This window comes from Nelusetta ayraudi, unplaced genomic scaffold (genome assembly GCF_046127955.1).
Source record: "Nelusetta ayraudi isolate G7.1 ecotype Tasmania unplaced genomic scaffold, CSIRO-AGI_Nayr_v1 ptg000019l, whole genome shotgun sequence".
Taxonomy (NCBI): Eukaryota; Metazoa; Chordata; class Actinopteri; order Tetraodontiformes; family Monacanthidae; genus Nelusetta; species Nelusetta ayraudi.
In genome coordinates, this window is record NW_027466069.1 from 980,114 (window position 1) to 1,004,571 (window position 24,458).

At 48.8% G+C, this 24,458-nt stretch overlaps 1 protein-coding gene across 6 annotated transcripts in view; it reads right to left on the reverse strand.

Moving 5' to 3' along the window:
- The window catches only part of mtcl2 (microtubule crosslinking factor 2), a 70,627-nt gene that overhangs the window by 7,702 nt on the left and 38,467 nt on the right, over positions 1–24,458 (reverse strand). For 2 of the 6 annotated variants that reach the window (XM_076026151.1, XM_076026154.1), the window contains exons 5-17: positions 18,044–18,106; positions 13,681–13,848; positions 12,792–12,945; positions 11,597–12,149; positions 10,762–11,077; positions 9,113–9,328; positions 6,981–7,103; positions 5,135–5,248; positions 4,029–4,259; positions 3,372–3,488; positions 3,126–3,293; positions 513–668; positions 204–305 (exon numbers count right to left, since the gene is read on the reverse strand). In XM_076026151.1, the coding sequence (XP_075882266.1) occupies positions 204–305; positions 513–668; positions 3,126–3,293; positions 3,372–3,488; positions 4,029–4,259; positions 5,135–5,248; positions 6,981–7,103; positions 9,113–9,328; positions 10,762–11,077; positions 11,597–12,149; positions 12,792–12,945; positions 13,681–13,848; positions 18,044–18,106 (2,481 nt within the window). The remainder of the gene's footprint in view (positions 1–203; positions 306–512; positions 669–3,125; positions 3,294–3,371; positions 3,489–4,028; positions 4,260–5,134; positions 5,249–6,980; positions 7,104–9,112; positions 9,329–10,761; positions 11,078–11,596; positions 12,150–12,791; positions 12,946–13,680; positions 13,849–18,043; positions 18,107–24,458) is intronic. The other 4 variants (XM_076026152.1, XM_076026153.1, XM_076026156.1 and 1 more) reach the window with 4 other exon arrangements.

Sequence of the window (24,458 nt, forward strand, 5' to 3'; positions counted from 1 at the left end):
ATCATGGCAAGAATCTTAATGTACAGCATGAAACGAGCCAAGATGCAGACACACGATGGAGCGACTCCTTATAATTTAGTTTTCCTTATCTCAGATTTACAGACTTCAGAATTCCAAGATAAACTCCTTATCTCCTCTTCATCATTGGCAATTCTCTTTTTTGCACACGCACACACGCACGCGCACACACACACTCGTCATACCTTGCCCTCTCTCAGCCTCTGCTCCCACTGAGTTCTCTCCTGGCTGAACCTCTCCAGCAGCTCCAGCTTCTCTCTGCCCCAGTTCCTCTCTCCGATCTGAAGCTGATGGGCCCGCAAAGCAGAGACAGCCAGAGACAAGAAGAGACGTTCAGAAGTGGAGAAAGCGTTGGCGGGATAGTCTTAAGATGCTCAAAATGGTAAAAAAAAAAAAAAAAAAGAAAAAAAAGAAAAAAAGAAATCTATTTATAAATTCTTCCGCATGCGATGAGTCGTGGTCAGACTTCAGACCGCGCGGTGCTTTGCAGGTACCTGCTTGGTGAGGTCCATCACTGCTGCGTAGGACTCGGCCAGGAGGTGCTGGTGTTCCTCACGCTCCCTCTTCAGCGCCGCCTTCAGGTCGGGAGCCTCCAGCGCATCGGCGGGAGACAGAGAGGCCGCTGATGCTTTCCCGGTTTTGTTCTCAAGCTGAAAGAACAAACACCAAATAGGAGAAATAGATTTTAAAGGCAGGCAGTTGGGATTTTTTTTTTTGCCACAGGCGCGTCACGTTGACTGGTCAAATGAAATACAGCAACAGGCAATTTCACAGTTTGAAGGATATGGGTCAATTTCAATTCCCCACAGTATGAAAATAAAAATCGTTGGTGGAGTTTCGATATACTGCGTCAGTCTCTCAGAACTGAGTGACGCTAAAACAAAAGAAAAGAGTCTCATCATCACCAAGACGCATCAGAGTTCTAGATTTTCTTTCTTGACATATTTTCTTTTTTTTTTTTGCTGAAGGCTGTTAACAGAGGGCTAAATGCGTTGCTTTCTGAGGGTCTTATACAGCGTTTGGGAAAATCAATCAAACAAGGTCGCTCCAATGAACTCTGGCAGGAGAAAGAAAGATGAAAGGGTTACTTTAGGTTTTGGTTTTTCTTTATTTTTAGGTCCTTTCCTCTTAAAAGAAATAAACATCCACAGATTTGTGGTGGAAAAACCCCTCAGTGCAGGGGGAAAATATCTCCCGGAGGAGCCTCTGCACGGATGAGATCATCCTGGGGTTTTCTGCGGTGACACAGAGATTTGTGGACGAAGACAGTGGAAGATCCGGCAGGCGTCTCGCCTCGTCTCCGCCCTCCAGACCCTTCTGCTCGTCATCTCCCTCTCTTCCCTTTTAAACTTTACCTCACCTTCTCACCCTCTATTTCCAGCTCTCTTATCCCCTGTTTTTCACTCGCCATAAATCTTCCCCTAGAGCCTGAAGGTGGTATTGCTTGAAATTTTTATGAGCCGCTCTGCTTTTCCTTTTTTTTTTTTTTTTTTGTCAGCCTCATGGTTCACACGGGCGACATTGCCATCAATCTGACACACGTGCGCGCACACACACACACACACACGCACACACACAGACCAGACACATCTCTCTTTTCCGGCTGGCTTGTTTACTCTGGCATCTGCATGTGGCGCTAATGGAGCAGCCCTGGCAGCCAATCACACCTCAGCGCAACGGAGAAACTCAGCTCGCCGTCTCCCACGGCAACTGATCGTTTCTCGCTGCTGTGATGAACGCTGGGGAACACAGCGCCGGGTAACTCCGAGCCGACGGCTGGCGTTTATTATTGTTGTCTGAGAGACGTCGGCTGCCCTTCGCTGGTCAGGATCATTTATGCCCACTTAGTTCAGTTAATTAAAAAAAACAAAAGAAAAGAAAACAAAATATATTATAAATGTATCATGTATTTAGTATTACTAAAACACAAATTAAACAAACCAATTAAAATCCTAAAATACTCTCAAACTGTCCCACATCCACACAAATTCGCCCAGTTTTTCACCAAAGAATGAAAAACCTGGGAGCTCCACAGCGACAACAGCGGCTCTGATGTGCCGAGTGGAAGGAAATGTCAACACCGTTAGAGCTGTCGTTCATGCTGCTCCACCAATTAGAGAAGAGTTTCTCACCAGCTCCACTGTCAGTGTTTTCATATAAAGATGATGCACCTACATCAGCTCACCCCGGACTGCCCTGTTGCAGAGTCACGCTGCTTCCAGGAGCAAGTGCGGAAATAGCCCTTTGTTTACAGCCTCCTGCCAAGACACTCCTGCTAATACCGTATTCCCTCTGCCCTCTTCTCCTTCCCTGTGTTCACAAAGCTCATTCAACAGAATGCAATGACTCATCGCTCACGGCTCCAGCTGCTTGCTGCGCGCCACCACCCGCGGTGAAGCAGGTGCTGGGAACGCATCCTGCAGTCAGTTTGGACAACTGATTCCGACTGAGAGCGACGGGCAGGTCTCTGTACTGTTTTTCTAAAACCGATGGCGTTTGTTTCTCAAGCCGAACGAAGAAGATAAATCCCCCCCCGTCAGGCAGCGGGCTGACAGGTGGGACGGCGCTTAGGGCTGGGTGGGGAAAAAAAAAAAAAAAAAAAAAAAAAATCAAAAACAAACAAAGAAGCAACAGCCGGAGGAGCCGCCGCTGCCGGCGTTAGGCCGCTTGGACACAACCCGATGTGACAGCGACCGGGCCAGACTCAGGGCACCACTGAGCAGAGGGTGTTGTTGTTGGCAGGTAAAATATTGTGTCCAGCTGTGGCATCTGGGGCAGGCAGACACACACACACACACACACACTACAGGCTATTTCCCACTACTGGCTGAGTAATCATGGTGTTGAAGTTTGTGTGTCTGCATCTATTCACGCTGCGCTGAAGACACACAGCCGCAGCTTCTAAGATGCTTTTTGGCAACCAAAGCGTCAGGCAAGCAAAAGTTGGCCACTTTAAAATAATAGTTAAATACAACTGTTTGTCGAACCTGTTTGAGATTCCTCCATACTTTCAGAGTTTTCATTCTTTTATCACCCTCTCTGTATTCTAAAATGATGTTTCTCTTGGCTGCACAAGCCGCAGGCATCCTGACAGGAGCGCCCCCTACCTGCGTGATGAGACTCTGCAGCTCGGTCCTCTCCACTTCCCACGACGCCTTGGCCTTGGCGAACTGCTGGGTGAGCTCCTGAGAGCCTTGCCTATCCTGCCGCAGTTCGCCGCTCAGGTCCTGCAGCGCCACCCTCAGGTCCGCCAGGGTGCTGCTGACGGCGCTGGACTGCAGGGAGACGCCGGAGACAGACAGGTTGGCCAGGCTCGCTCTGGGCGAGTAACGCCGAGCGTCGCTCCAACCCACCTTGATGGTCGGGCTCGGCGGCTGCTCCTCCGCAGGTGCCATCTTGTCAGTGTGGTGGGCGGGGCTTGTCAAGTTCTCCTCCTCTAACAGCAGGTAGAGGTCCTTCAGGCTGTTCATCTAGAACATCCCAGTCACAGGGCGAGAGCACGGGATTCAATTTGAAGTCACTACTCTCACAAGTGCATCAGTAGAACTTGATGATATGAAGATAATTTTCTTTTAAGGATTTAAGGGTCCTAAAATCACTTTATCAGTCAACTACCAATAATATCCCATTAGCATCTGACTGAGCTGCCCAGAAAAGTCTGTACGTCACTTCATTTGCTTTCTCCACCTTTGACACAGTACATGCAAATTGTCACACTGCAGTTTTTCACTTTGGAAATGTAATCGTGATGTTGCGCCATGGAAGTCCAGGATTGGAAATAGCAACAATACAGGATCCTGAGAGAAATGTTAGTTTTATCTAATGAGTGCTGTAGGTCCCTTTAGTGAAATCTTACATTGTAAATGAACAATTTTTTAGGTGAAGCAGCTGGCAGAGAGTAGCATCGGTGCATGAAATGAACTCATCCTCTTGCAAGGTCAAATGAGGATCTCCTTCGGGGGCGCTCAGAAATAATCACTTAAAAAAAACAAAGGCCCCGCCCCTCGTACCTCGAGGACGTCCTTCCACTCGGTGTCCTTCTTGCATCCCAGCCGCCACTGTTTGAGGAAGCAGCGCAGCTTGAGGCTGAGCAGCAGCAGGGCCTGCTTGAGGTGCTGAGACTCCTGCACCAGCAGGCTCCTCTCCTGGCCCCACAGCTTCTGCTGCAGCCGAGCCTGCAGACCCAGACTCTGCAGCTGGAAGTCCCGGCGCAGGAGGGCCTTCTGGTGCTCGTCCTGCAGCTGGAGATTGAGAGGAGGTGAGAAGAAGAAGAACCCCACACTGTTTGTTTTAAGGCATTCGTTTGACACTACAAAAACAATCCTGTATTCTCATTATCATGACAATATGTTTTTTGACTAACCAAACCTGCTCGTCAGTCTGTGGCTAGCCGAGATGCTGCCATGTTTTTTATAAATTTCTGACAAGGCCGAAAAGCTTTTATTTTTTTCCACAGACAAAATTCTTCAGTTTGGTTCTTTATTTCACTAAATTAAATGAGAAAAGTCCGGTCAGTTCTGATAAAACTGCTGTAAATGAAGCTTTCACTCTAGATATTTATTTATTTTATTTTATTTTTAGCAGCAGCAGCAGCTGGACTCGCAGCAACTTCCATTATTTTGTCTTCTTGTGGTTTTAAAGGGGCTGATGCAGCATTCGCTTCTCCGAAGGGTTGCCAGGTTTGGCTTGTTCCTCCCTCAACCCTGGCTATAATGATGGCTGGGTTGCAACACAAAGCTGCCGATTGAACACGGCAGGGTCTCGGACTTAAAAAAAAAAGAAAAAATAGAAAAAGAAAAGAAAAGCTTGGAGGTTTTCACACTAATCTCTCCGAGTCGTAACTGGAATTGAAGTTCCTGCATGGAACCTCCCAGTAGGGATTATTGACAATTATCTCATCTCAGGCTGGCAGCGCCTTACATGATTTCTCCGTCTGTGGTTTCTAATGAAATCTCTTCCTGGGTTCGTCACTACTGAACAGATCAGACTGACTAGAATTGCGTTACACTGCCGGCTTTCCAAGACGGATGGGCAGGATGCGAGACTTGAGGACTTGGCACCTCCTTTCCTGTTGTAAATGTTCAATCTATCACAAATTAAACAGTCGGAATCTGACCTCGGCCAGTCTGCGTGAGTTTTCCCTCTGAGCGTGCGCTTCCCTCTCCTCCTCGGCCTCTGCTGACTCCGCCCCATCGGACACCATGGCCCGCAGGTCACCAGACTGGACGTGCTGGAGGAGGGGGAAGAAAAACCAGCAGGTGCGGCATGAGCTGGGTGCAAAGAGTCCGGAGCGGAGAGAGAAAAAAGGGCCCCGAGTGGCAGCTCGACATGACAGCCGCGCGCTCCAACAAGCTGTGATTCACACCTGGGCTGCGGCCGGCTACCGTCTCCGCGCCCTCGTGCGGCTGCTGAGTGAGTGCGAAGCATCGACCCGCTTCAGCACCGCTAATGTCTTCCATCACCCTCCACTGGGCCCAGCCGGTGGGTGCACTCCATCACCCTCCCACCCGCCCACCGCCAGAGAGAGGGCTGAAGGCTGTCATGTGCATCGTGTGTGTGTGTGTGTGTGTGTGTGTGAGTGGGATGGTTAATATCCCATCCCCAATCTTTCATCACGGCAGAGAGGTTAACAGGTTCGGTTCTTTATCCTCCCTAATGGACCAAATCCAAATCCAATGTTCCGACCCAGACGGGCTCCTAGCGACTTGTTTTCACCAACGGCTGCTAACTAGCAGTGACAGGCTCGTTACACAAACAAACAAACAAACAAACAAAAAGCCAGGGCGCATATAAAAAGTGAGCCGCCGCCGCCGCCGCCCTGCAAGTCTGGGATGTTAGACGAGGTTGCCATGGTGACAAGCCGCAGAAAGGTCAACCCAAACAAAGCGTTCTTTTCCTCCTTCCTGCCAGGCCCACTTCCACCCGGCGGTGAAGTCACTGTTTGTGGCTGTTTACATCGGCCTGTTGCTACAGCACGCGTGAAAGTGTGCTCGTGTGTGTGAGCAGAAGGAAGGCAGAGGCAGTGGTGGCACCTTGTCAGAATGTATTATAAAGGAGGACTTAGGTACAATAATTCTAAGAAATGAATCCGTCTTAATCACTAGAATTAATATATGATGCAGAATTAGGCCAAATGAAGGACCTGGTGTGAAGATGATCACCAGATCAGACCCTGATCAGATTTTCTGGTCTTTTTGTCTTATCAATGTGTTTTTACTGGGACAAATGTCGGGACACAGTCGACTAAACTGTGCGAGTTCTCTCTTCTTGGATCGAGGGGGAACATTTGGACCTGCTGATTGGTTTATTCTGCTGCCAAACGGTGAGTCACTTTTCTCTTTAGCGGCTGCGGCGGCAGCTGGGTGTGTCGCCCGGGGTGTGTTCTGCAAGCGCGGAGGGGATTTAAAGAGGATTTCTAGTCAGTTTAGAGAACAGCCGTCCTATTTCCCGCAAACACCCGGTGAAATAGATAAAAGAAGGAGCGCGCTCACGCAGGTTCATTACATATAAATCCCTGTTCTGCCGCTGCTCAGCCTGGCTGGGCTCAGTGCTGCGGGTGGCTGGGTGTGACGGCGTGATGTCGAAGCGAACCACCGCGGGCGACCCTGAAGCCGACAGATGATGCTGAAAAACCTGGATGTCAGGTTTGGTTAAGGCTTCGCCTCCAGATGTATTCGTAGTCAGTGAATAAATAACACAACAGCGGATTAAGCAAATTTAAAACCTTGATGCCAAACGGTTGCTCTGTGTGATTAGTTATTTCTGTCTCCCCACTGGGCCGGCTGCACTATTGGTTGTTTTCAAGCCTGAAGTGAAAAGAATAAGACAAAAAAAAACAAAACAACAACTTCCTCTTTGTCAGAAGAAGGTGTTTGTTTGCCGTCGGCTGCGACTTCTTTACTGTTGCCTTTTATTTTTTCTCAAGTGTGCATCAGCGCCAGTCAAAAAAGTCGGCGACTCACCACTGCGTCTGCCTCCTCGTCAGCCTTTTCCTGCTGCCCAGGCTCGCTGATCTGTGATTGGCCGCCGTCCTCGCTTTGGCTATTGGTCGCCGCCGACTCTGATTGGTCCCTATAGTCAGGCTGCTGCATGTATGGGCAAGTTAATGAAGGAACAAACAAAACAAAAACAAAAACAAAAAGAGAACAAAACGTAGAGGAGAAAGAGAGGGACGGGGGAGGGGGAGAAGTCGCGGAACAGAAACAAAAAGAGGGGGAACAGGAGTGACACAAATGAAAGGAGAACAAGACGCAAACAAAAACACAAGGATAAGAATAAGAAATGTACAAAAAATAAAAATAAAAACAAAATGAAAAAGGTGGCGTCCGTCCGTATGACAATGTCGAGAAAGATGGTAAAGAAACAAAGGAGACGTTGAGAATGAACCTCACAAGACAAAGAAAAGGATGTAGAGGAAGAAGAGCTTGGTCAGAGAGGAGAAGGACAGAGTGGAGAAGAGAACGAACAGGAGGATGGAGGGCAGAATGAATGGCTGAGGAGGAGGAGGAAGGAGAGATGAAGGGATGGGAGGAAGAGGGACGGAGGGGGAAGATACAAGACGAATAAGAGGGCGAGAGAAGGAGCAAGGCGGTTAGAATGAGAGGTCAGAGCAAACCAGGGCGACCGAGCATCGGGGTGACGCAGTAGGCCGGGGGTGGGTGGGTGGGGGGGGGTGTTGAGGAGGAGCGGAAGGAGGACAGGAGGTGCATGGGGGAGGAAGAGGTGGATGGTGGAGGTGCAGAAAGCGTCGTCATGGTGCCCGTGCAGAGAGAGGGAGCGGGGGGGAGGAGGGGGTGAGACAGAGAGAGAGAGAGAGAAGAGAACAGGGAGGAGAGGTCGGAGGGGTGTCGGGACTCAGTCGGCCTCTAATGGAGTCAAAGCGTTAGCGTGTGCGGCGCAAGCGGGCAAAGTGAGAAGCTGTTTTTTAAAGGAGCAGTTCACCTCAAAGTGAAATATTTGGCCCTCGGCAATGAGTGGATGGAGGCTCTGGTGAGCGCAACCATTCTGGGAACAAGAATTCCACCAAATCTCCCAGTTTGAAACTGTATTTCGAAGCTGCAAATGTTTCCAGTTTTGTCAATACACCAAATTTCAAAACTAAAGAAACTAAAAACAACAACCTTTTATTTCCTCGGGACCTTTAAAAAGCCTCATTAACAGAAAATTGACTGCCAGTGGATTTGAGAGATTTAATTTGTTGGTTGATTGTTTAACTTTAGTTTGCTTTTTGTGTCCCCCCCCCCCAGCAAAGCCGAGGGGGAAAGAAATAGGACAAACACTGAACAAAAACTTCAATAAAATTTCCCACCAAGAGATTAGCAAACACCTTAAGCAGGATAAGATCAACCCCAGCTCTAATTATCAGGAACAACAGAGAACAAAGAACTGTCAAATTATTGCATGACCAAGTCGCCCTCCTCTTCAAAGCTTCACCGCAGCGTTTTCATGTGAATAAATCATGAAGGAAGCCTGGATGCCCCCCCCTAGGCACGCCACACAAAAACAACCAGGCCTTGTCGAGGTGACAAGGGGAACAATGAGCAAAGCTTTCTTCACCCTCGTCGCCAACAGGCTCCATTTGAGGCCCCAAAGGTCAACAGCAGGTCAGCGGGGGGGGGGGGGGGGGGGCGTCCAGCAGCATGCAGAGGACGAGGGTGGCGTCGCGTCCAGATGTTTACACCCACAGCTCAGCTGCTCGAAAAAATTTGAAATTTCTGAAACAGGCTTGTGTGGCTCTGTTTGATCATGACCAGGCAGGATCCCCGCCCCCCCCCCCAACCCCCCTCCTTTTTCTTATTAATTTCACATCAGATTAGTGACTCCTTAGATCTGAGCTCCTTGTGTAAACCCTCCAGAGCGAGGAGAAAAAAAAAAGAAGAAAAATAAGCAGCGGCAGCTCAGATGGCGACTGGGAGTGTTTGTCAGCCAAACCGATGATTAAGCAGTTGACTGAACACAAGATAGAACGAAAAAAAAAATACTGCAAAACTTGTGACAAGAACAAAAAAAAAAAAGTAATCCTGATTGAAGAACTAATGAAAGAGAGAGGGTGACGAGGAAAAAAAAAAAAGATTGTGTGTTTTCTAGCATTTACCTTGTTGGCGGCAGACTGGCTGTCTGCAGGACGAGGAGGGGAACCGGGACGGCCGCACCCCCCCTCCTCCTCCGCAGGGTCCCGCCCACCTAGCGCGGGTTTAGCCAGGCCGTCCACTCGCTCCACGAATGTCTGCAGCTGTGCCTGCAGGGCCTGGAGCCTGCTGGTCAGAGCGCCAACTAGTGGCCTGTCCCCAAGGTCGGACAGCTCGCAGACCTGCAGGGTGGCGGAGGGCAGGGTGGGGGGGGGGGCAAAGAAATACGAGTTGGATTGATGGCCAGGATCCTCATTGATCAACGAGTAGATGGAACAATCAGTTAGTTTCTGTCAGATGGAATGTTTTTCAAAGTGCCACATCCATCATGAAAAGATCCTGTGAAAAACTGTTGGAACTGGAAGACGATTTCAAAACGAACAAATGTTCCAATGACTCGCTGACTCACGCTCAGCTCTGAAACAGTGTCCTTCGGGAAGTGCAATGTATTTATATTTATCCTTGTTTATTTTTATTCAAAAGTTTTTCTAATATTATTTGAATTTGTATATTATTGTATATTCTCTAAATCAGGGGTCACCAACGTGGCGCCCGCGGGCACCAAGTTGCCCCCAAGGACCTCATGAGGAGCCCCTCAAACCCGTTGGAAAAGTTGCACAGCTCGCTGAGCTGCGTTTAAAATTCAATTTTATCCAACCTTGTTAAGTCATTTTTGATAATTATTGAGAACTCGTGAGCTTGATAAGTGTCTTCACATAGATAAGTATCATTAATAATAATAATACATAACTCAGAGAGTTTGTTATTTCAGGAGAATCTAGCAAACTGGACCTCATGAGTAGCCCGCAGACTTCGTACGGCTCAGGACCCATGAAGTAGCTCTCAGTGCCAAAAAGGTTGGTGACCCCTGCTCTAAATAATAGTGTCATTATTCCTTGTGCACTGAGCCTTTGCATGGTGATTTCATTTTGATGCAAATCTTTATGATAAATAAAGTCAGTCTAAGTCTAAGTCTAAGTCTATGTCTTGGTCTAGGTCTAGGTCTAGGCCTCAGTCAGGGTCTAGGTCTAAGTCTAAGTCTAAGTCTAGGCCACAAACTATGTCTCAGTCAAAGTCTAGGTCTAAGTCAAGATCTCAGTCGAAGTCTAGGTCTTGGTCTAAGTCTCAATCTAAGTCTAGGTCACAATCTATGTCTAGGTCTAAGTCTAGGTCTAAGGCTAGGTCTCAGTCTCAGTCTGAGTCAGGCATGGGCAAACTACGGCCTGGGGGGGTCATATGTTGGTAAGTAAGTACCTAATAAAACAGCTGTATTTCAAAAACCTTTTTTCAGTGTTTTAAGAGTTATTTCAATAAAGAGCTAATTGCTGTAGGGTTTTACAGACAGGTATTTTATTGTCATGCTTTTGTTCATTTTAAATTGACATTAAAGCACATGTTTTCTACATATCCCACAATATATTTTTTCTCCTATAAGGTGGGTCACCAAAACACTCCACCCACCTGCTCCTGCCCCGGCCCCTTCGGCCCCTGTCAAATTTTACAATCTCTAATGGCCCACCAGTCAAAAAGTTTGCCCACCTCTAGGTCTAAGTCTCGGTCTCAGTCTATGTATAGGACTAGGTCTAGGTCTAGGTCTAAGGTCTAGGTCCCGCACCTGGCTGGGCAGCGAAGGCTTCTCTGTGTCGCACGGTTCAGCGGCCGCCTCGTCTCCGCCGCCGCTGCTCAGCTTGCGATGTCCGGCCGGGGAGGCGTGGAGGCAGCTGGACTCTGGGGAGGTGAGGAGCTGGATGGCCGTGGAAACCAGCCGAGCCTGGTCCCTCATGGCCAGGAGGACTTCGCTGTCCCTCTGGCCCAGGCAGCCTGGGAGCGAGGACGCGGTGGCGTCCGAGGTGTCCTCCGTCTTCTTCTTCCGCTCTCTGATCTCCTGGCCGTCGTTCTCGCCCCCTACTGGCTCTTTCCGGTGAGGCGGGCTGGAAGAAATAGACGGAGGAGGCTCAGGGAAGCTCAGTGAGGGCAGCCTCTCAAGTTTAGCTGAAAACAATTCGGCACAGAAAAGCGAGCTCCCTTTTTATTTGAGAGCAATTGGCAAAATACAGAAGTAAGTCATCGTCATGTTTAAGCACCACTTAACTGGAACTTGATTCACTATCAGTACTTGGGTTTACGAGCAGACTTTTTTGCATTCATTTCTGATTGAAGTCATTACGAAGAAGATTTCAAGTCAGCTGTTTACATGTGACACGATCTATTCTGATCCGGTGTTTACGTGTGTCACCACATAGAACCAGAACAGCCATTTTTTTTAAAAGCACAGACGGCTGAAAACATCACATGATTAATCAAAGCTCAAGATCCGATTATCATATAGTTTATTCCAATTAAGGTGTTGATATGGAGCATTTCGATTTGGTTTTATGGCTCCTGACCTAATTAGATTTGGGATATTTGGCTCCGTGTGAAGCCCGGCTGGTGAAACGTTTCTTTCCTACCTGGTGGGAAGGCACTCTGCTGAGTCTCCGGCCTCGGCCTCCGTCTCCAGGACCAGTCGCAGCGAGGATGATGACGATGATGAGGAGGGGGCGTGGTAGGAGGCCAGGTCGCAGCGCTGCAGGTTGGACAGAAGTACTCGGTTCTCGTACTGCAGCTTCTTCACCTTCCCGCTCAGCTCGCCGACCTGGAGCCTCGACAGCCTCAGCTCCTCGTCCTGCGTGGGCGTGTCCGTGCTGATGAGCACCGCCCCCTCCTGTATGGCGTGCACCGGGCTGTCGTTCAGCAGCCCGTCGGCCAGCGACGACAGGGAGTTGGACGAGAGCGTCGGCGGCAGCTCCGACTTGTAGCGGTTGATCTCGTTCATCAGCAGCTTGTTCTGCTCCTCCATCTCGATCAGCGACCTCCTCAGCAGCTCCGCCTCCTCCTCCACGAACTGAAGGTGTCTCTGGAGCTCCATGACGTTCTCTGATGAAGCCCCTCCACTGAGTACCATGGTGCCGCCGAGTCCTGCTCCGAGACCGCCGCCGATGCCGGACAGTTCCTGAGGACCATCTGGGTGGAGCAAAAAGAAAAGAAAAGCAAGAAACCATTTAAATAAAAACTTTCATTTCAAAAAGTCCATGTGTTGAAGAGAAAAGGAGCATAATCCTTAAGTACCTGCTATCACAAACATTTCTATTTGTCTTAAAAGTTTGGCCACATGATACTACCAATTCAATGTACCAACCAACCAGGAAACAGGACAAGAGCAAAATCTAGCTAGCGCATGCAATAATTCATCACAACGCTGGCACTAAACTACTAAGAATTAGCACGTTCCTACATCCACAGACAGCTAAACACACATGTTCGTTTCACCCCAGACTTCTGGGACCTCACGTCCTGTTTTAGCGCTAAGCTAGCTGCTAGCTCAAACTATAGACTTTAAGGCTACACACAGCTGCATGTGTACTAAATCCTTTAAAATCGCACACAGACGTCTGCAGTGAGGTTTTGCTGTTAATGCTAATGTAATGTAAGCTAGCATGCTCGCTACTGAGAAACGAGGTCGTGTTTTGCATAAACCAATTCCTCGGCTTAGTCTCCCTATCAAGTCCAATATGACTCGGCTCCTCCGTCGGCAAGCCGGGGGGGCTCCTTGAGAAGTTAATTACAAAATGTCCAACAAAGCGTAGAGGTGAGTCTTAAACCAACCCGGCGCTCCCTTCATGTCGTCCATCTCGGCCCGCAGGCCTCGGTTCTCCACCTCCAGCTCCACGATGCGCCGACTCAGCAGGTTGGCCTCCTCCTCCACCAGCTTCAGGTGAACTCTGATCTCGGCCTCCCGGGTGTGCGGGGAGTCGGCAACCTGGGTGGTCGAACAATTAAACACTCATCAAGCGACTGAGCTGTTTTTTTTTCTTTTATTCTCATACTCATTATCTCTGAGTGTTGAGCTTTGTTAGTGTTGTTTTTTTCCACAACAAAGCACCATGATAGAGTTTTCCCAGGCCTTTTTTTGGCAACAGGAAACAAGAACTATTTGGGTTTATATGTGTACAAAGGGTGTGGATGCTCTTTAAAGAGTCTCCAGGAGCTGCTTTACAGGTTCTTGGGAAAATTGCAAACTATGCTTTGAGCCAGGACCTGGTCTTGGTTGGTCTTGGCTCCATGTTGCAGTGGCTGGCTTCGTATGAAGCGGCACAGTGAAATTTATCACTCCAAAACTGGTTTTAATCAGGAAACTAAAAAGAAATAGAACCTGACGGTTTTAGTGTTGATTTTGGGCACCAGTTAGCTTTAAGTCACAAAGAAGACGAAAACGTTGAACCTCAGTGGTGGAAAACATGAAATAAAAACCATGAAATAAAAGAAATGTGATTTGTCCTGAGTGAGTTTTTAATAAGTTTTCTGAGCTTCACTTAGTTCTTAAGATTGAATCAATTCTTCAAGCTCTTCTTCTTTTCAGGCTTTTTTTTTTTTTTTAAATAGACTCCATATCTGCCTGCCTTAATAACGCATGAGACACATCAGAGCAAATCCGACAATCTCCCAAAAAGCCTGCGGAAGTCGTGCGAGCGCTCCTTCTCTCCCGTGTCCTCACCTCCTCCACGGTGAGCGTGGCGTCCACATCTCCGTACAGCGACCTGTACTTGGCCAGCTCCTCCTTCATGGCCTCGCCGTCCTTCACCAGCTTGGTGAGTTTCTTGCACATCAGTGCAGATTCCTCTTTGGCAAAGTGGAGCTGACACTTCAGGTCGGAACTGTCCTCCTGCAGCGGCAGCGACGCACAGAAAAAGAGAACAAAGCGACTGAGACGACGCGAGAAGCCTCGGCGGTATCACAGAGGGTCTGACACGTTTGCAGGCTTATGGGTTGTGGCATCTGCTGAATAGATGAATCAATTATTAAAACCCTGAATCTGAATGTGCACGAACCATTCGGAAACAAAACCGCAGCCGATTGCCAGTTTGTAATAGGGAAGCTGAAAAGAAAGAAATAACTCACAAGGTCTAAAAAGAAGAAAGACAAAACTGAACTTTAAAGTTTCCATCAAAGAGACAGGAACAGAAGGAAGGCAAGTGAAGTTTAGACTGCCTGAACAAGAGTTGACTGGTGAACAGAGGGACAAAGATTGTGAAGCTGCCTAATTGTTCCCTCAGGCTTTTCAGTCCATCCAGACCACGGCTGTGGGCAGAGGAGGTCATGTGTGAAGCACATGATGTTTTCCATTGGTCAGCATCTTTTATGTGCTTAATTTCTGTAAATCCTGTCTTTTTTTTTTAAGAAAAAAAAAAAGAACGACATTTTTTGTCACCATCTTTCCCAAAAAAAAAAGACAGTAAAAGGAACCAACAGTGCTACGGCCAAACTGGGACCAATCGACTTTTCACGCTAGTTAAGATTAGCTCTATCTTACAGGAGGAGGACAAAGAGGTTTTTTTTCCCAACAACTTTGGCTTTTGGGTTACGGATGAAGTCAGAGTCACGCTGAGTTTGTTCCTCCGGAGGCTTTCTCGCTAAAAAAACACAAAGGATAAACTCCTGAAAACCCACTTATCTACGGTCTTCCAGGCATTCCGTTCTAAAACAGGAATAACTGCTACAACCACTTCAAATATTAATGAGCACTATTATTTTCCCAAAGTGCACACAGTGAATAATGACAATGACACAACTGGCACCTGGCCTGCACCTGCTTCAATGTGCCAAGTCTCCTCAGATCTGCTGACCAATCAGGACACTTCTCAACCGCTTAAACGCCCAGTCGCATCCTGCATATAAATCAGCTTGCCATCTGTTGGCGGTTGTTGGGGTTGCACGCAGAACAGTGGTTTCATCAGGGTGGGTTTATTGGCTCTTTGGACCGGCCAAAACTAGCGAGACGATTTCGATTGGATAAGTGTTCACAACTTCCAGATGGCCACGTGTCTCCATTTCAAGTGGCAGTGCCACTCCATATTGATGTGAAATTCGGTAAAGACCTTTGAAGCGTTCTTTGGGACACCGTTACAAACTACGTGGTTTGTACTTTGCAATCTTTGCAGTATTTGTCTGCCGCCATGGCCCAAAAACATCCTGCCGGCGACTCGAATGTAAATCTATATAAGTAGCTAGCATCAAAGTTTTCGAAAGCAAAATCCAGATGTCTTGAACTGCAAAATCTTACTTGAAACATTCCCCCCTTTTTTTTTTTTTTTTTACGCAGGATTCGTTCCATCTCCAGACTACACGAGCGCTGACCTGAGCTCAGGTGAACCCCCGCGCACCCGCTCCTCACGAGCGGCTTTGTGGCCGTGTTTGTTTTACAGTCTGCCGAGCGCTTCCAGCCACATTAAGGGGCGCCGTGAGCCAGCGAATCCACGGCCATTTATGGTGCGCAGTTGGCCTGCAGAGGGAGGCTGGCTTTCAATAACACAGAGAGAGAAATCATCCGGAGCGGAGAAAACACGGTTGTTGCGGAGATACGTTAGTCCCGTGGGATTTTTTTTTCATCTGCATCTCTAAGCACCTCCGAGCAAATCCACAAGGTTCATGGAGGTTTTCTGTTTTCTTTTTTCTCTCAGAGAGAAACAAAGGTCTGTCTGCAGCGTTTGAGCTATTTGTGTTTCGCGGAAAGGAGCGAGGGCAGGAGGGAGCCATTCACTGCTAGCACCTGACACATGATCTGCAACCCGACCAAAACAACAAAACTTGCTGTGCAAAGATGACACCGCAAACAACTACCTGCTGGGGGAGTAAAAGAAAAGAAACGGAGAGCTGGAGCAATTGCAGAACTGAGGTGGAGAAGCACAAGGGGAATAGAGGAGGTGCCTGTGTTTGTTTGGACAGACACGGGTGCATTCCCCAGAGGAAATAGGTCATGGAGGGAAACGCTGGCAGGCAGCGACACGGCGGAAGGATCAAACACGAAGGATTTTTTTTTTTGGCAGGGCAGGTTGGTTAAAGAAAAACCCTTTTTTTGTGTCCACTTTGGATTCAGTCTGGAGGTTAAAGCGACGCATAGGAGGAGAGGAGAACAGTGTTTGAAGTAGCATTCAGGAGAAAAGTCTTGCACAAGCCTTTGTTAGTGTCACTCAGAAGAAGCAGCAGAAAAAAACAGCCATGAAAATGTAAACGGAACGAAGACATCTGCTTGTCTGCAGTACGATGTAATAGCAGGACTATTTATTTTCATATGAAAGTTAAGAAGATCCGGAACCACCAGAATGTACTGAAAAGCTGCAGTAAAAGGCCTTTTTCGATATTGTGGTGGTTTAAAATGGAATATACATGGTTTGAGCAGCAAGGACACTGACCAACGCCAAAATAGTCTGTCCCTTGATGGACATCTGCAGCTGGCGAGTGACCACAAGACAAGAATATGCCATAGCAGGTCAGAGGTTGCAAGACCAGCTCGAGATCTGTTGGTATAGCCACTCCTTATAAGAGAGCAGCTGTAGCTTTGGTACAAGAACAACACCTTCTTGGGATGTCCATAGGACAGGAGACACTATTTTTTCACATGCTGGACTCTTTAAAACTGCATGTGCTCCAGCATCATTATGGGTTCATCATTGGGGGATCATTGTGTGCATCGTCAGTGCGTCATAGGATGTAGTTGTCTTGTTTGGTGTAATTCTGGATGACCCCAGGTTGCTGTACAACTTTTCATCTGTCAGTAAACCTGCAAGAAATGCCTCTGATCCTTGACTACTTTGCTTTATTTCAACTCCTGAACCGATTGAGCCGCAACTATGGAAAGCCATGGAACATCAGTTGTCCAGGAGGACCCGGAAAGTATTGCACTGGCCTCGGGTCTGTCTTTTGGGTACAACATGTGGCGAGCCAGTCAGGAGTGGCTCGAGATTTGCAATATGCAACAATATCCAACTGGTTCACTTCACTCCCAAAGTCCCCACTTCCTCGGGCCATTAAGATGTAAACAGTGAATTTCTGCTGGTCCTGGCGGTTTGACTGGTCACACTGTGGAGCTCTGCTCAGTGCGGGGATCATGTTTCTCACGTCCTCCGCTGTCTGTGCAGGGATGACAGCTGCCTGGGGTGGTGCTGAAACCAGGAAAACTAACGTGGTGATGATGATGATGATGATGATGATGATGATGATGATGATGATGATGATGATGTTGCAATTTTTATTCACTCTCTCTACTTATTCTTTGGCCTCTCCTGCCTTTAGCCGCCCGTCCGTGGCGACACGGAGCGTGGAAACACTGCAGACAGGAACGCTGACACATGCACATGACTCTATTCCTTTATGTTGCACTTTTGGGGCTTTTCGTTGTTGGACTGTGTAGAATTGTGAGGCTTCACTTACACTATCGCAATTGAATTTACTCCACGCATCTGATGCAATGCTGCAGATGCAATGATTCCAGCGTCCAGCAGATTTATTTCCCACATCAATCTTAAATCTTAAATATGCTTTTTTTTTTTTTTTTTAAACAATGTTGAAAAGTGATTGGATACAATGCCTGTCTGTCTATTGCAGAACAGGGTTCTTCACTTTTCTTTTGAATGATGCTGCTTTTCAAAGGAAATACTGGACTCAACAAGAGTCTCTTTGGTGAATATTGTCAAAAATGTCCAAACTGCCTAATTAGCAGCATCCATAATTAAAAAAAACAAAACAAAAAACATCTACATTTTTAACATTTACAATATGTTTGTTTTGTTTTGGGCTTTTTTTTTGGCAAATTTGCAGCAGTTTCATATCTAGATCTCAACAAGACTCCCTCTTCTTTCTCCGGAAAGAACAGCGGTCACCTCGACTGGCCGTCAAACGTTACCTAAAAGAACCGACAGACACGGCTGGAATCACACGTTGCTTTGTCTGGACGTGTTTGGTCTGTAAAATGCCACTCTCGGTGTGTCTCGGTGGTCCGGCTCCTCTCTTTTATTGATTAGTTGCACAGGTCTGGGGAGGGAGTGCAAGGGAAAGTGTGTGAGTGTGTGTGTGTGTGTTACCTGCGGGCACAGCTTCTTGTCAGGCTTGTTATTGGGTCTTGCTCCTCTTTTCTTCTGGGAGTTCTGCAAGAGGAAAAGAGTCCTGTTAGGGAAAACTGGAGGCTTCCTGGGAGAGAAAAGCAGGTTTGATTTCAGGCAGGTGGCATTGAGACGCATCGTGCGGCTTCAACTACTTGAGCTGAGCCGAGGCCTTTGACATGACTTGCCAGAGGAGCGCCTTTGACTTGTTACAGTGTAAAAACCCTGCCGTGTTTTTGTTTCTGTCTCCGGTGACTGTGTTACCAGACTGAAGTGACCACTAACCACTGTGAGTGAGTCATCTTGTGTAAGCAGACTCGGTCATCTGTCCTCAGCCACTAGCAGCACCAGCAGCAGCGGAGCAGACAGTGATACATGCTTGTTCACATAATCACTGCTGCCATGAGCTCACCAGTGCAGCTACACGACATTCAGAGGGGAAATGCTGAGCAGCCAAGACCACAATTTGTTTGTTGGAACGCTCATCCTCTTCTTCCTCCTCCTTTCCCTCCTCAACTACCGCCTCTCCCCTTCCTCCTCCTCCTCCTCCTCATCACCTCTTTTTTTTTAACATTTTAAAAACCGTTGCTTTGTTGCACTGAAGCTCAGCTCTTGCACCAAAAACAAAAATGTTTTTTTGTAACCATCTTCAGTCTGGGAGTGTTTTTGTGGCCAGGCACTGCTGGAGACACCCTGTGGATGCCAGAAAACCAAAGACCCAAAGTTCTACCCTCCGGTGAAGATCCACCCACAGTCCACGTAGCAAATCGGATCTCAGGGAACTATTTTCTTTCCGTATCATTCCTTGACCGCATCTTTACACTGAGTGGAGGAAAAATTAAATCTTTTTTGCGACGCACCCGGTTTGTGCAAATCTCCGAGCACTAAAAGTCTCAGTGGCAACCAGGGACTTCACCCTCTGACCTTCAGGGCGACAGTCCACCCTGGTAGACACCGATAAGACCCGGTCAAAGGAAACCCGTTGCGAGGTCCAGCTGTTGACAACCTAAAAATTTCCCTCTCGATAGTCGGAGCACGAAACCACTCGCACCTCCCCGCCCCCTCCCCCTCCCACTGCCGCCCTCCCCCTCCCACTGCCGCCCTCCGCTGGCGTGTGAAAGTGGAGGCGGGAGCCCAATCCAGATCCGATGGTGGCCCAGGATCGATGGTTCCATTATGAGGCGGCCCCCATTGATCAGCTGAGTTTAGAGCCATTAATACACTGTTTGCACGCATCCAAAGTGGGTTACCAGACGGGGGGTCGGGGGAGGTGGGGGTGGAGACAGGGGAGGGGCGGGGCGGGCGGGGCGGGCGGGGCGGGCGGGGCGGGCGAGGGCTTAGCGGACCCATGAAAAATTTAAAGGTGGAGGAAACAGTCCAGGGAGTGGGTGGAGGTGACTGGGGTGAGGGGCGGAGCATGACGGTGACTGACAGTCACGGAGGGAAATAACGGAGACTTGTGCCAGTGCTGACGGGTTTGTGTAGTAAACACAACACACTCCCCTCCTCTCATCTCTCCCTCCCCTTCCGCCACACTTCTTCCGTTTATTTATTTATTTTTTTCTTTTTCGGTTGCAGAGTAGCCAGTTTCCATGGAAACGGTGCAGACGAGCCGAGCGGCTTGCACTGCGGCGTCGGCACAGAGAGAGAGAGAGAGAGGGAGAGGGAGAGAGAGGGAGAGAGAGAGAGGGGGGGGGGGGAGTGGGCGAGAAAGAGAGGGGGGGAGAGAGAGAGAGAGAGAGAGAGAGACTGGCTCTGAAGAGAAGGCAGGGCGATGATTTATGAGTCTAATGCACTGGGCAGACTGAACAGGCTGCGAGTGACTGTGAGTGGGAGCCAGTAATTATCAGCGATACACCCCAGTCTTTGTTCCACACCAGCAGGCCTCCTTCAAAATAAATGAATAAATAAATAAAAATGGACGCTTAAGTCTCATTTCTCCTCTAATTACACTCTTGATTTCTCTACCAGTCACATGTGCCTTGTTGAGGCCACGGACCCCCCGACAAAACAAAGGTGCTGCTCACCTTCTGCTCGCCTGCAATAATTAACACACCTCACCCCTTCTGAAACCCTCTCCTTCTACCTCTGTGGTTTAGCAGATGGATATGAGAGACGCACTCAGGAGTTGCCAAAATCGAGCAAAGAGGCTGAACACATGGCAAAACCACCAGCGAAATATCCACTGTGCTGATTTCAGCTCCATGATCTCATATTGTCTGTAATAAAGGTCAGAGATTCTTCACTTCCTCTAATATTAAGACTCGGACGACTTCCTGGAGGTCGGCCTGCACTTTGCTCGCTGACCAACCTGATTGGATGGAAGATGAAAACAGTGATTTGAGGCCTCAGCGCGTTGCTTTTAAACTCCTGAAGCAGGAGGCCCTCACTGAAAACAACTCGCGAATTTGCAACTGGCAGCAGTGGTAACAGCAACCGCTGCCCCCTGCAGTTGGGAGCTGCACGGGATCAGCGCGTTGATGCTACAAACCCGCAGGTCTACGAACTCTGCGCGTCCGCGCAACGCCGCGTATCCTGCACGTCTCCGCCTCATGCGCCCTCAGCAGACAGGCTCTCACGTTTCGGCCGGCAGGTCTTGGCTTACACCGGCAGATAAGATAACAGGTTGAGGTCCCGTGTTATCTGATCACATATTGAGCAGCCTGCGGCTCCACCAGCGTGAGCACTTTGCCGCGCCGTCACTGTAACCTTACCCACCGCGACCCCGCGCTAGCGCTAAGTTCTACGCGAGGGAATATCGACGCGCGAGGAGAGGGGTTTGTTCCTGGAAAGCACCGCCTCCGTCTCCAATCCCGCCCGGCACAAACTGACCAGGACGGGATTGGAAGCGACAGAGAGCAGACCCGGTCAGACGGGAGCAGCTGTGGCAGAGCTGGTTGGCGAAACGCAGAAAAAAAGGGGAGAAAAAGTTGTCGTTCCATTCGCTCCCGAGGAAGTACAGCGGAGCAAAGTCTCCAGTTTCAGATCCGATCGGATCTGCAGCTCATCCAGGCGTGATGTCGCCGGGTGAAATTCCTCTGCGAGAGTGAAAGCAGGGCGGCTTTCAAAATGCGTGCGCAGGAAACAAGCAGAATGAGATTCGGAGGCAGAGAACGCTGACGACTGCGATGCGAGAGCTGCGGCGCCCCCTGGACTGCAGTGCTCTTCACAATTTTACAGCCTGCCAATAACGTTAACCTAGCGTAAAGGTTTTCAACCGCCTTGTTAGCTTTACGACCCCTCGCGCCGGTTCAAGCGGCGGCACGCGAGTCAGGTGGAGAGGTTTCGCTCACCTGGCCAGCAGTAAACACTCCCGACTGCTACACTCCCGGCAAACAAGGAATGGCGGCTAGTTTGAGCTGTTAATGGTCCCGGTGAGGTTAGGAAAGCAGCACTTCTGCATCCAATGCTGTTGGCGGCGGCGGCGGTGGCGGCCGATCGTAGCGCAACAACAGGTGGCTGTTTGACTGCAGAACCACTTACAAAACACATGCACTGAAAGATGCACAGCGCTGATGACTATCATGAACTCAGCCGTCCCGACTTCCGAGTTGATTTCAGCTTCCTCGGCAGCGGCTAAATTAGCAGTCGGCACCTTGACTCTGTGAGCCACCACTAATGTTGTCGCTCCTCCACATTTCTGAGAGCCAAGCGACTTTAAAAACGATGTAATCTGTTACTGAGCGCTGAGATGTGGCGGCGAGCTTCCTGCTCCCAGCAGTTAACTCGCCTTCGCCTCATCGCCCACATTTGTGTCTGACCGAGTAAAAAAAAATAAAGAAGAAAAAAAAAAGCCCGAGTCCATCGACGTTGTCATACGTGCTCACATACTGGCAATATGTGAGCCGCGAAATAAAATATGCTTATGTCAGAGGCCAAGTACAGGACCACTATGGACTGGACTGACAACATTGACTGGGAAACTTTTCCACACTGAGCTAGCTCGCATACAGACTGTAAAATAAACACCCTGCTGCACTGACTGAGGTAGCTGCTCTGCTTTTGTATGACAGCCGGTTTGCCCAGAAACATTTAACCATGTCAACTGAATTGGCACGCGGCCGCAGCCTTTACCACTTTCATCCAATCAGAAAGAGGCAAAGCAGCGCCTTCGCGGATTCACACGAACCGCATTTTGGGAGAAGACGGTATCGGATGTTGGTAGTCAGATCATTTTTCTAAAGCTGCGACTGTCAGCATCACAAAGGAACTCAACAAGTTGCACAGTCACAGGAACTCAATCGCCGTCTACTGAGGGCAGATTCCAGATCAGATTGCACGGAGGTAAAGTGTATATATATGTGTGTGTGTGTGTGTGTGTGTGTGTGTGTGCGCTCGAGTTATGTGCACGTTTACAGACAAATGCAGGTGACCCAAAGACATAAAGATGGTTTTCCAAGCAGGAGGGGGCGGGGTTTGGAGGTGCCTGTCTGAGCCTGACAGAACGAGACACTCCCATCTCTGCAACATCAGCGACACGCTTGGGCTGGAACAAAGGGGTCTGCACCGCGCAACACACTCACTGCGGCTTGCATAACTGTGTGTGTGTGTGTGTGTGTGTGTGTGTGTGTGTGTGTGTGTGTGTGTGAGAGAGAGAGAGAGCAAGTGAGATGGAGAGAAACTGAGCACAAAGAGCCAGAGGAGCGACACGGTGATATTATTTCTCTGGCACAACTTTTCAAACTTGCACGCAAGCATGCGCGCGAGCACACACACACACACACACACACACACACACACACACACACACACACACACACACACACACACACACACCCACAAATCCCCCAAGGAGAAGCTTTTATGGTTGCTGCAGGATTTCAAACAAACATATTCATTCTCCACAACATCGGCTTTGACAGAAAATCCCGCCGCCGTGCAAATGCGGCACAAGGTTGCTCTGTCGGCTCGCTGGCCTGCCCGCCTGCCGCCGCCGCCACTGCCGCTGCGGGAAGAGGCTCAGGGCGGGTCGGAGGCGGGCAGATAAGACGAGCGCAAACGCCAGCGTTTCCTCGCAAACTTCCCTGGGGTGACGCCGCCCTCCTCCCCTGCACGCGTGTTGTGTAAACATTCCGAAAGCCCGCTAACGCCGAGCTAGCGGATGAAATGGGCTGTTCTCGCAGCATAAAGCCTCTTTGTCTGCTGTGAAGTTGTCGATAAAGAGCTGCCGCCGCCGCGGGAGGATTTGCCCCTTTGGTTGTTTGTAATAATAAAAAATGTCTCTTTGCAGCTTTAGCTTGTCTAGCGCAAGTCATTACCATGGAGTTTTCATTCAAAATGAATGAGATTCCACGTAAAGAGGTTTTCAGAGGGTGGTACGTTGCTTTTTTTTCTTTCTTTTGGAAAGACACCTTTTCTTCCCGGCATTTGATCCTGTTAGTTTCTGCTCGCTACATTTTAATTCACCTTCATCTTACAGCTCCTAATATCCTCTGTCATTCTTGCTGCTCTTCTTCTGTGGTTTTCCCCAACAGGTATTAGCAGCCACCGTTCAAGCCGTCGGAAACTACAAAGTCGATGGAAAACGCCGTCTCTTGGAGGTTGGCAAGACCTTGAGATGCAGACCTTGAGAAGAGATATCTGAGAGATCCAGTGGCAAACGTGAGGTCATCAGAGGATGCAAGGCTTGCATTCATTTGCCTGGTGAGATGTACATTCATTTACCTAATCAAATAAAAAAAAAATCTTGTATTAATCACCTCATCAACGTGGACGCTGGTCCAGTAAAACGAAGCTGAGTGTCTTTGTTCGGCACCACTGCCGGGATTGACTCCAAGCGTGCACACTCCTGTAGAGACGCGGACAGCCGACGGCTCGATGCGCCGGCTGGAGAACAATATTCCAGCAGCCGCTCAGCCTCAGGTCGTCCCACAGACAAGGCTGTGACCCCCCCCCCCCCCGCCCCCCGACAGGCTGGTGCGGAAGGAACGGAGTGTTTATTTTTTTTCTGCCAGCGGCAGCGGCGGCGGGAGAGCAGAATTCGGCGGGAAAAAGCATCGTGTCAGTATCGATTCTAGGGGCCAAATACTGTCGCGCACTCAGCATTTCCAGCGTAATGGTGTATTAAAAGCTCCGGGCGATTCCACTTGGTGCACTTGTACCCTCGTGTCTGGGAGAGGATTGAATCAGTGAATCAATTAATGCGTTGGCCAGCATGACAAGTTCAATAAAGGAAAAAACAAAGGAGCAGGGAAAATGAACCAGATTAGGGGGAATCTTGTCTCTAAATCGGTGCAAGGATGCTGCGATGTCGGCGTCCGACACCAGAAATTCACTGGCAGCAATTTTATATATATATATATATATATATCTTTATTATTAAAGTTTTATGAATTTTGGGGAAAATTCCAACCTTTAAGTGTTTTTAAATTGGTAGCGGAAAACTGACTTGACAGGC